General features: G+C 41.9%; 1 protein-coding gene across 3 annotated transcripts in view; it reads left to right on the forward strand.

Moving 5' to 3' along the window:
- arvcfa (ARVCF delta catenin family member a) overlaps positions 1-12,672 on the forward strand; it is a 29,755-nt gene that overhangs the window by 7,224 nt on the left and 9,859 nt on the right. For 2 of the 3 annotated variants that reach the window (XM_082538756.1, XM_082538758.1), the window contains exons 1-6: positions 518-767; positions 8,844-9,020; positions 9,638-10,254; positions 11,590-12,068; positions 12,141-12,324; positions 12,424-12,541. In XM_082538756.1, the coding sequence (XP_082394882.1) occupies positions 747-767; positions 8,844-9,020; positions 9,638-10,254; positions 11,590-12,068; positions 12,141-12,324; positions 12,424-12,541 (1,596 nt within the window). In that variant the 5' untranslated portion in view covers positions 518-746. Of the gene's footprint in view, positions 1-517; positions 768-8,843; positions 9,021-9,637; positions 10,255-11,589; positions 12,069-12,140; positions 12,325-12,423; positions 12,542-12,672 lie in introns of those variants that run through there. The other variant, XM_082538757.1, reaches the window with a different exon arrangement.

Here is a 12,672-nt window from a genome sequence, read left to right on the forward strand (position 1 = left end):
CTCTGTCCAGTGCTGCATGCAGTGTTTAGCCATGCTACCATCCCTCCACTGCTCAAATCCCCCTTGTTCCTTGTTATGCTGCACATGGGTGACATAGTACTGAACTAGTGCGGGCTGCTCTGCTCCAGCTGCATCAGCTTGTGAGCCCACAGGGAATGGTGTGTAGCTGCATGTGTGTGCATAATACACACTTGTAAGTGTGAGTGCATGTGTGTACACGTGTTTCCTTGGACCAGAGCTGGCAGAAAATATTGGGGAGAGCACAGGGATTGCGGGGCTCTGCACTTACCTAAGCTCGGCATCACACAGTTGATTCAGCACCTCGCTAATAGCACACACATTAACTGCAGTACAGATCAGAGGAGGAGTGCAGTAATGAGAGAGAGCCCCGCGTTCATTCTCGCTCAGAGCATGTGTGCGTGCATTTGTGTGTGTGTGTGTGAGAGAGAGAGCGCATGCGAGGGAACGTCTGTGTTGAGCAAATGTGTGCATGGTGCGTCTAGTGTGTGTTTGTGAGAGAAAGAGTAATAGAGGCAGAGAGAGGGAGAGCGGGAGGGAGAGAGGGAGAGAGAGAGTGCGCGGACGTGTGTTAGTGCAAGCAGGGAGGAAGGATGGCTGCTCATGTCTGAACTGCCTCAGATGCTGAAAGAGAGTCAAGGCAATATTCAGCAGAGGCAGAGAAACAGAAGTCTCACTGGGGGACGCATCTTGTTCATCATTTGTGGGGAAGCAGAAAAGGTTTGGCAATGCCTGCTGAAGTGAAAGAGGTAAGTGTGTGTGGTGGAATGGCTCTATTTGCTCTGTACCCTCCCTCTTTTTTTTTTTTGCCCATCAGTTTTTTTTCTTCCTGCAGAGAGAAAACTGTAGCAATCCACAGCTTTGCATTCTGCCTCTGTCATGATGAATGAAAGAGGCATCAGTAGCTTCACCTCCTTACCTCTCGCTGCTGGTCGGTGCGGTCTCCTTGCGTGCATGGGGACATGACGCTAAGGTCTTCATCAAGTGTGCGCATGTTTGTGAGTGTGCTCGTGTGAACATGCATGCTTTTTTGTTGTTGTTGTAGGCAATATCATGAGGAGGATCATATCTGATTGCATTAAGAGGAAAGGTTGTTCCTCTTGAGGGGTGTGGGGGGTGGCGGGGGGGGGGGGGGGGGGGAGTGATGCTGCACACTGCTAAGTGCATTGCCATGATGTACTGTATCAGTGAGACATTAAATCTGACCATGCAGCATTTAACTATTTGAGGATCAGCCTGTGATCAGGAGTGAAATCTGGCTTCTGATGGAAATGTTGAGGAAGAATTTCCTCTCCCCATTTTTTTCACTCTGGATTGTCATTTTGAATCAGTATTTCTTTCAAACAGAGAAGCGTGGCTACATCAAGCTTAAACATGATGCATTGCATAATGGCCCTTCTGCAGGAAACTGGCCACAAATAAGAGGAGTTTATTAAAGCGTCTGCCATTTCAGTGCAATTATTCTGCACATTTGCGCTTAAGCATCACTGATTCAACAGATAGTAGAGGGCAGATGAGTTGTGACAAAGTTGTGACTAATGTCTTCTGACATCAGCAGGCTGATGTCATGTTTTATTATCCCGTGGCAGCATTACTGTTTCAATCCTCCGTTCGGATAAAGACAAGCTGTCTGTTTAAGCAAATTTATACCTCAGTTTGATCACTCCTAAATGACTTTGACCCTCACATGTAAATGCAATCAAGAATGCCTGTTGTTCTTTTTTTGAAATAGACCTGAGACCAGATTGAATCATGGCTTGTGTCTGTCATGCCCTTGAGCTGGTCACCAAAATCTGAACTTAGTCAGCATTAGATCAGCCTCTTCCTCCCAAAATAAAACCCTGAGTGCTGCTGCTGCTGGCCTCGATTCTGAGAGTTGATGGGAACAAGATTCTAATCATGTCATTCTGTCCCTGCACCACTGCACCTAACATCTATATACTATAACTCGTTTTTTCCCCCTTTAAATCTCAGTCGGATTCAGAATCATCATCTTGACCTATTTGGCTCTGCGAGCATACTTAGTGATGGTGCAGTGAGTTATTTAAATGAGCTTTGACTCACAGGGGCCTGGCCTTCCCTGGAGCTTGAATCAGACAGAGACAGCACACAGGCCACTGTCCAGCCTATTAACATCCTGCAAATCCTTAATCAAGCCTTCTGTAGAGGACAGTAGTACCCCTTCTGTCTTTTGGCCAGGCCTTCATTTAATGCTGCCTAACAATATCCAATCAGCCTCCCCCAGAGGTGTTCAGGCTAGGATCATCCCCTCGCTGCCAGTTTCTCCTGGGTGACCCTTTCATCTCCACTCCCCACTGACACATTTTGCACATGGATATGAGGGGCTCTTGTGAGGTGAGGTGTTTGAAAGCGAATCAGGCTCTCTTTCGCCCTCTCCACACATTCAGTTAGCTGCTCACTGCAGCCTGATTTAATGCAGTGGGTTTTAGTTCTCGCCTCTTGTTCAGTTTAATGCCGCAGCCTCAGAAAGAGGAAAGCTTGGGGAGATTTAACAGTTTATTTTGTTTTATCTCAGTATATTGTGCATGTGCCGTTGAGTGATCACGGGGAAAATTGATTTCGATTAGTCGGAGGACTTGTTGAGGATGGTTCACTGATGATGCAGTTGAATGATTTTCTTCATTATAAAAGATTTTAATTGTACTCTACTGTTTTGATTGGGCGCTTTCATTATTGCCTGTATAATTTTAACTCTTCACTCAGAGGGTCTTGAAGACTCAAGGATGTACATTAGCCATTTATTACAATGAGCAGAGCCGCTAATCAAATTTCTGCAGACACATACTGAAATAAATGTGAAGTTTAAAGTCAGCTGAAAATGTGTTTACAGTCAAAAAGTTCCTCCAGTTATTTCTCAGACCAAGATGTTCAATAATTAATCCACTCTGCTTAATGAAACCAGTTTTGTTAAATTGGAGAGGAAATTTAACTTCTGCCTGAAATAAACAAGATTAAATTATGGAAATATCCACATTTTGTACCAGAGCAGTAGCACAGCTCAGGGCTCAGAGATGCTAAACCACGTTTCACCGATTTGTTTTAAGTAATTAACTGTCTGAGACTCGTACAGTGCCATTACAGTGTCGCTCTGCTCAGAGTTTTGCTAATGGGCCATTTCAAGAAATTCTTACTTAACACATTGTGAATAAGGTAGATACAGTTTTTAACAACACAGAGGAACCAGTATTACCTGCATGATGTTTCAGCCAGTGGAGCTGATCTGATGCATACTTAATTCTGGGGAACTCAGCATTATCCCATCCACTTCAGTGCCCCGAAGATGGGGCAGTAATAAATATACAGTGCTGTAAAAAAGCTTTTTGCCCCCTTCCTCATTTTCTGATTTATTTATTTGCTGCATATTTCTCACACTTTCAAGATTCAGAATATCATAGAAAAAATAGTTAAGAATACATTTAGTCTAATTAACATTAGACTAAAATAACTTTAGTAAGCTCTTGAACTGATGGCTGGTGATTCTCCTTCAGGATTTCCTGGTAGAGAGAAAAATTCATGGGTCCATCAATTATAGCATATTATCCAGATCCTGAAGCACCAACACAGCCCTAGACCATCACTGTATATTATTTTTAATATTTTCAAATCAGTCTTGGGGATCATCAAGATGTTTTTTGGAAAATTTGGGACAAACCTTTGTGATCTTTTTGGTCAGCAGTGGTTTCTCCTTGAAACTCTTCCATGGATCCCACTTTTCCTCAGTCTCTTTCTTATTGCTGAATCGTTAACTCTGAACTTAGCCAATGTGAGCGAGGCCTAGATGTTATTCTGGGTTCTTCTGTGACCTCCTGGATGAGCTGTCCTGGAGTCATTTTGGTAGGCTGGCCACTCCTAGAAAAGTTCACAACTTGTTTTTTCCATTTTTTTGATTATGGCTTTGATTAGGTGGTTCGGGAAGTCCCAAAGCCTTAGAAATGGCTTTGCAACGCTTTCTAGACTGATAGATGTCACGACTTTGTTTCCTAGCGGCTCTTTGGTTTCTTTAGATTGTGTTTCCCCAGGTTATCTTTGTCTAATAATAAAAATAGTCTGATGATCTGAAACATTTGAGTGTGACTAGTATGTGAAAAACTAAGAAATCAAGGGCAAATACTTTTTCACAGCACTCTATCTTTGCTTAGTCTTTGAAAGCTTCCTTGTAAAATGACTGTCAAATATATATTTTTTTAATATTGAAAGATAATTTAGCTCCCTGAAGTCATAATGTTTTAAGTTTTCACAAGTGCCGAGAAAGTTGGCTGATAACTTTATCAGTTTAAATAAGGGGAGTAGTTTCTCAATTTTAACGGGAGTTGAGTGTGAAAGTTCAGGAATTGCCTATTACGGCTAAAACAAATGGAAGCACACTCCAGTGCACATAAGTAAGAAAGCAATTATGCATATATCCAGGGATTCTAGATATTTTTGATTAGATTACAAGATGGCAGAAACAAGCCAACTGATTCTGTATTGTGCACTCTAGTATGCATATAAGGCTTCCTTTTAGGGTTCCTTATTATGTTGCTACGTTTCTTTTACTTTCTCTCTCTCTCTCTCTTTTTTGTGCATGATGGGCATGATCATGGACAGAACTGCCCTGAACCAGCTTGAGTCATTGTTTTCCCAGTGGACATTTTGCCCAATTAGATTACAGTTCACAAAAAAGCTCATACACAGAGAGATTGTTGTGTTTTTTTTCCTCCAGACTTATATTATTATTATTTATATTAGTCTAATTTAAAAAGTGAGTATATTTTTCATCAGGAATTCACAGTTTGTGTTTTGAATTACATAAATTACATGATAATTGAAAGGAGATGAGCTCTCAGCACTGACTCTGCTCACAACCCAACATTAAGTGCAGCTTCCTTATTATGTGCAATTGCTTTAATGACACAGTATGCTATCATAATGTTGTTTACTAAATTGCAATGTCCCTTTTAATGTATTGTAAGAATTATGTACATTAGAGCATGGACAGCAATATATTTCTCAATTTTAGGCAGTTGGATTTAATTATATACTATCAAATATGTATATGTAAATATATCCTATATATTCTTATGCATACGGTTGAATTTTGGTCAGACGTCTACACACTGTCGTCATGGGCATGAGTGTCATGATAATTTGGGGTGTTAAATGATATCTTCAAGTTGTTCCTTTTCCAGGGTGGAATGACAGCACATATCTTTAATCACTTTACAATACAAGAATAGGCTGCACAAGTGCACAAGGTTCTAAGTCTTTTAAATGGACAAGGCCAGGGCTTATTAAATTCTCATTAGTGATCATGATTTTCATGAGTGAGTTTCTCTTTGCCAGCATAAAAATGATTTGTTTGATAGCTCTCACTGGACTGACCAATAATCAGAACAATGAGAAATCCCAAGGAACTCAGTGAAGATCTAAGATGAAAAACTGGAGATTTATGCAAGTTAGGAAGGAGCCATTTCTAAAAAACTGCTTATTCCAAGATCGTTAGTGCAGACAATTGTACTTAAAACATTTGGATGTGTCACCACTTTCCCAAGGTCTGGAAGAAGACCCATCTAAGGAAATTGGTTAGATGTTCAGGAATAGCCAAGACTCAAGTGAAGTTTTATGGTCAAGAGACAATGGATGAGCTATTTGACAAGACGTATATTTGGAGGAGTACAGATGAAGCTTTCAAACCTAAAAACACGATACTAGCTGACAAACATGGTGGTGAGAGCCTTATACTGTTGGACAGTTTTGATCCCAGTGGACTAGGACTATCTCCAAATTCTTCAACTTCACCTTAAACCAACAGCTAGATAGCTAATAGCACTTTAGTTTGGTGTTCCAGCAGGAAACGATCCTCCCAAAAAACAGGCTTTGGAATAGATAGAGCAGGTTAGCATAAAGCTCTGGAATAGCCTTGTCAAAGTCTTGACCTCAACCTGTCATAAAGAGTGTGAAGGTGGAGAAAGCAGACTTCGAGGACTTAACTAAAACAAAGTGGAGCTTTTATTGGGGCTGAGGCAGGAAATTCACATGGCTAGAGTCCAGATATTGGAATAATGATGTGGAGGACACACAACAATATGACACGACAAGGAACTAAGGAAAACTGAGGGCTTATATACACACACAAGGTAATTAGGGAGAGAAGACACAGATGAGAAAAAGAATACACAGGTGAACAGAATCAGGTGGTACAGCAATATAAAGATAAGACAGGAAATGCACAAACAAGATAACATTGAAAACACTGGGTCCTAGGCCCAGGGACCCAACCACAGTAAGTACTAAACACCAAGTGATTAAAGATGGAGAGCTGACAAAAAGACATAGGAAAGACATGATAATTAGAACTCAAGAACCAAAATATAACCTTCCAAAAAAACAAACAAACTATAAACTCCAGCACATAATCCAAAACAACATTACAAGAACATAGCAAATCATAAATATGGAAATTCTTAAAAAAGGACCAAGAATTACAAACTCAAACCCTAACTTGAAACTACAAAAATGTATGGACTACGCTTGAAAGCTGGACCAAACAATTTACAGTGGGGCAAAAAAGTATTTAGTCAGCCACAGATTGTGCAAGTTCCCCCACCTAAAATGATGACAGAGGTCAATAATTTGCACCACAGGTACACTTCAACTGTGAGAGACAGAATGTGGAAAAAAAAAAAATCCATGAATCCACATGGTAGGATTTGTAAAGAATTTATTCGTAAATCAGGGTGGAAAATAAGTATTTGGTCAATAACAAAAATACAACTCAATACTTTGTAACATAACCTTTGTTGGCAATAACAGAGGTCAAACGTTTACTATAGGTCTTTACCAGGTTTGCACACACAGTCGCTGGTATTTTGGCCCATTCCTCCATGCAGATCTTCTCGAGAGCAGTGATGTTTTGGGGCTGTCGCCGAGCAACACGGACTTTCAACTCCCGCCACAGATTTTCTATGGGGTTGAGGTCTGGAGACTGGCTAGGCCACTCCAGGACTTTCAAATGCTTCTTACGGAGCCACTCCTTTGTTGCCTGGGCGGTGTGTTTTGGATCATTGTCATGTTGGAAGACCCAGCCTCGTTTCATCTTCAAAGTTCTCACTGATGGAAGGAGGTTTTGGCTCAAAATCTCACGATACATGGCCCCATTCATTCTGTCCTTAACACGGATCAGTCGTCCTGTCCCCTTGGCAGAAAAACAGCCCCATAGCATGATGTTTCCACCCCCATGCTTCACAGTAGGTATGGTGTTCTTGGGATGCAACTCAGTATTCTTCTTCCTCCAAACACGACGAGTTGAGTTTGTACCAAAAAGTTCTACTTTGGTTTCATCTGACCACATGACATTCTCCCAATCCTCTGCTGTATCATCCATGTGCTCTCTGGCAAACTTCAGACGGGCCTGGACATGCACTGGCTTCAGCAGCGGAACACGTCTGGCACTGCGGGATTTGATTCCCTGCCGTTGTAGTGTGTTACTGATGGTGACCTTTGTTACTTTGGTCCCAGCTCTCTGCAGGTCATTCACCAGGTCCCCCCGTGTGGTTCTGGGATCTTTGCTCACCGTTCTCATGATCATTTTGACCCCACGGGATGAGATCTTGCGTGGAGCCCCAGATCGAGGGAGATTATCAGTGGTCTTGTATGTCTTCCATTTTCTGATGATTGCTCCCACAGTTGATTTTTTCACACCAAGCTGCTTGCCTATTGTAGATTCACTCTTCCCAGTCTGGTGCAGGTCTGCAATACTTTTCCTGGTGTCCTTCGAAAGCTCTTTGGTCTTGGCCATGGCGGAGTTTGGAGTCTGACTGTTTGAGGCTGTGGACAGGTGTCTTTTATACAGATGATGAGTTCAAACAGGTGCCATTCATACAGGTAACGAGTGGGGGACAGAAAAGCTTCTTACAGAAGACGTTACAGGTCTGTGAGAGCCAGAGATTTTCCTTGTTTGAGGTGACCAAATACTTATTTTCCACCCTAATTTACGAATAAATTCTTTACAAATCCTACCATGTGGATTCATGGATTTTTTTTTCACATTCTGTCTCTCACAGTTGAAGTGTACCTCTGGTGCAAATTACTGACCTCTGTCATCATTTTAAGTGGGGGAACTTGCACAATCGGTGGCTGACTAAATACTTTTTTGCCCCACTGTAAATGAATTCTAACACAATTCTGCCAAGAAGAGAGTGATCAAATATCCACCTAGAACGATCCCAGAAGCTTGTCGTTAGCTGCCAAAAGCATCTGGTTGAAGTGCAACTTATTAAGGACAATTTGGTCTGGATGTACTACAGTTGCACTGTAGTACATCCAGTATGTACTACAGTTGCACTGTAGTACATACTTTTGATTGATTGGCAAGTATGTATGATTTTAACCTTTATGGATTCCACAGAAACTTCTGCACTTAATTCTTGTTTTTTTAGCATGACATTTGTCTATGATGAGTGTATTTAAGCTTTTGACCACAACTATATATAAAGATAGAATGCGCTATAGTTAGTATAGTGACAAAGCAAAATGATGGGCAATTGTTTAACAATTCATAAAACAGCCACTGCCTGGCTCCCCACCATCATCTGCTCAGCTGTGTTGATACACTGCTGCATGTGCTGCTGGACAAACTGTTTCACAAAACCTATTCTAAATTACTTTTTCTGAATAATGTTATGTATTTTTCCCCCATTTTTCATATTAATCAATGCATTTCCTAGTAACGCTGACTAATTGATTGGGTCGGGTTGTACACAATACACACCATTAATGTGATCACTGACAAAGCTTTACGTGGTTCTTTTTTTTAAATTATTTAGGAGCAGAGTGCAGAGGGGCCTCCTCCACTGTCTTTGTCCCAGGAAGCCAAAGAAGGAGCTCTGGATAACCCATCAGCCAGTGACGAACTGGACACGCCCACTTCCATTGCCTCTGTGATGACCTCGACCAATGAAAGCTCCACAGAAACCGACACCCCACAGCAGACAGACACTGAGGTTAATGACTTTAAGGTCACACTTTGCCACCACCTGGTAACTTAATGCACCTTGTTAATGTAGATTTTGATTGATTGGCAAGTCCACAGACTTAAAAGGTGTATTAATCATTGGTCATTGAATTGAATATGGTTAGTTTAATTTGACAATAAGTTATCGTACACTGTACAATCCAAGAGTTAAAGTAAAAATCAATTTACTACACCAGACAATTAAATTTCCAGCAATTGACTCTGCTTCCAAACAGTGGCTGGGCCTCAACTTCTTTTGCTGGATTCCAATCTGAACTCATTTTTAAATAAGGGGAATTCATTATCCTTTGGCAGAAACAAAGAAGTCATTATTTACTGTAGGCTCACTAAGCCAGGGATGTGCTAAAAAGATGATGATTGATCATCACTATAAGAAATGGGATATGCCGTAGAGTTAAAAACAAAATGATTAACACACTGCAGGTAACAGAAACAATTTTGTGCAACTGCAGTACATCCAGACCAAATACCTCCCGATGTTACTGTAAACATCAGTTTTCTGGGATTAAAAGGAAAGAGAGAAAAGTGGGAAGATTAACACAGATTCTGAAAAGACTGGGATAACAGCCGCGTCTATCTTTGTAGGAGTCCAAGGCTGTGGAACAAGAGGGTGAAAAGGCCACGAGTGAGACCCAAGAATCTACAGAGATACAGCAGGAGAACCTGCAGACATCAGCCTCACCTGATCTCACATCACCATCAGTGGTTCGAGATGACGCTACCACTGAACAACCTACTCCTGAAACAAGCACTCAGCCCTCTGAGGCTGTTACACCAACCACAACAACCATCAGCACTACCATGGCACCCCCACAACCCCAGCTGATAGTGCAGCCTTCTGAGCCTCAGTCAGCTAACCCAGACAGTCAGAGCGCAGTGTACGCCCTACCTGATGCCTACAGAGGTATCGGTGGTGACTTATGTGCAGGATATGGAAGCCTGTCCCGAATTAACCTCCATGGCTACTGGTCCGCCAAAAACTTCCAGTCAGGGGCTCACTACACCTTACCCTTCCTCAGAGACAGCTACGCCTCTGCAGGCCTGAGCAGCCAGCCAGAACAGGACGGCCACAGTGAACGGGGAGAAAACCCTGTGGATATGAAGACCAACCACCCACCTCTAAATTACCCAACACTGGGGGGAATCCACCAGTTTAGGCCAATCACCACCATGGAGCTTCTCAGGGAGCCCTCGAGAACCAGGTAGGTAATGATACATTAGATGACATGTTACGGATCCCACAGTGTGTTTCTATTTTTGCATTGTGGCCTACAGATGGGGACAAATACAGATCAGTCCTTATGTAGATAATTTGAGGGGAGAATTTGTAATTTGTAATATGTTCGTGTTGGTTTGTCAGTCAGTCTCTACACTATAGAGGTGAAGATTTAACAGGACATTCTTAAGTGAAGCAGTTGAGCGGGTTTGGTGTGGAGTGAGTTTATTTAGGGCAATTTATGTGTGTGTTTTGAGGAGGGGCTAGTCGGAGGTGAAGGAGCAGTTTGGTTTATTGAAATATCAAGAAGGTCTCTGGTAAAGAGTTCACCTTTTACAAATGGCCTCTACAAACTGAAGCTAATCTGAAAAGCCAGTTGACCTTTGACATTCATAGCAAGCATATATCCACACTACAACTGATTCGTTTTTCTAGCATGATTAAAGCAAAAGGTTATTGACACGTTTTCTAGAAAAATTCCTGACAATTTCCGAAAAAAATATTATAAATCTCACAACCTAACATTTTAAATATGTACATCTAATCTTTTATCAATGATAATACTATATACTAAATTATTTACCTGCACAAACATCCAGATTCTGTCTTTGCTCCAGTCTCGAGTCAGCCTGGATAATAGAAAGACAGATGGACAGCAGTTAAGTAGCAGCTGGTATCAATCGGTGATGGCAGCCTGCTGCAAAGTTGATAAATAAGGAGGTTTCACCTGTTATTGGCTGCCAGAAGCTTTTCCTTCGCTCGCGCAGACAGACAGAACTGTTTACCAAAGATACAACACTTGTAAATTTACTGAAGCTCAATCTATTAGACACAGTGATTGTAATGTGAATCTGCTTAATTAAGGCTGTTGAATTTTAAAGAATATGATAGTTTTTGGGAAATGGTTCACTTTCTTGTTGAGAATATGCAGACGAAAGATGGCACCTCACATACAGTACTATGAGTCTGAAGCTATGTGATTGTTAGCATAGCTAAGCATAAATTCTGTATGCAGGAGCAAAGAGATAACCTGGCTTTTGTTCAAAGGTGAAAAAAAAAAAGCTAAAGTTTTAAATTTGTGACCACTACACAATCAAAAGGCACAAGCAAATTTAGGCACATTGTTTATTAAGCTACAGAGGAAGAGGTAAGCAGCTACTGGCTAATTTTGGTACTGGTACTAGCTAAAAAAACGCTTATTAATAATCTCCACTTTTAGCAAGGAAGTAAACACATGTTCCAGATGACTTGATAAATGAGATGTATTTTTTATCAATCCTGATACACACATGAATGTGTGTGTGTAAATCTGTCTCTATAGAAGTGGCTACGACGACGCCTTCATGGCACAGCTGGAGGGGAACCTGAATCCTTTCTTTCAGGCCATGTGTCGAGCGCAGACCCTGCAGTTACCCCACAAACGAAGCAGCATGGTCAGCCTGGACAGTATCCGAAGAGACCCGCGTTGGAGAGATCCCAACCTGCATGAGGTGATCTCCATGCTCAGCCACCCAATGGACCCGGTCAAGTCCAACGCAGCAGCCTATCTGCAGCACCTGTGTTATGAGAATGACCGAATAAAGCAAGAGGTCCGCCACCTGAATGGAGTGCCAATTCTGGTGGGACTATTAGACCATCCTAAGGCAGAAGTCCACCGCAAGGCCTGCGGTGCACTGCGCAACATATCTTTCGGGAAAGACCACAATAATAAGATGGCCATCAAGAACTGTGATGGAATCCAAGCTTTAGTTAGGCTGTTGAGGAAGACCAGCAGCATGGAGGTCAAAGAGTTAGTGACAGGTATTGCTGATTTTTTTTAAAGCTACTTCTTCAACTTTATTCTTTATTCATAATTGTATTCTATCACTGCAGGCACCCTGTGGAACCTCTCATCACACGAGCCACTAAAGATGATGGTAATCAACCACGGACTTCAAACACTGACTGATGAAATCATCATCCCACACTCAGGCTGGAAGAGAGACTTAGTAGACCCCTCGAAACTGCAGAGCGCCGAGTGGACCACAGTCTTCAAGAACACCTCTGGGTGTCTGAGGTAACCCTGCCAGCCGTTGTGGAACATATGACAAACAGCCGGTAAAAGCTCACTTGTGATGGAGTTTGTGCAGCTTTGCAAACAAAGTTGTTTCTGCAGGAACGTCAGCTCAGATGGGGCCGAGGCTCGACAGAGACTGAGAGAGTGTGAGGGGTTGGTGGCTGCGCTCCTTCATGCCCTTCAGTCAGCTGTTGTCAACAAGGACACAGACAATAAGGTCGCTGCAGTCACTACTCTTATTTCAAGTTTAAGAATAAATAAAAATCTAAATGTAGCTTCTAATGATGACAATTATTTCTCAAAGCTGCAGAGAAATGTAACCATGCTTAAAATTGTGACATCATAACT

The sequence above is a fragment of the Aulonocara stuartgranti genome (genome assembly GCF_965226115.1).
Source record: "Aulonocara stuartgranti genome assembly, chromosome: 7".
Taxonomy (NCBI): domain Eukaryota; kingdom Metazoa; phylum Chordata; class Actinopteri; order Cichliformes; family Cichlidae; genus Aulonocara; species Aulonocara stuartgranti.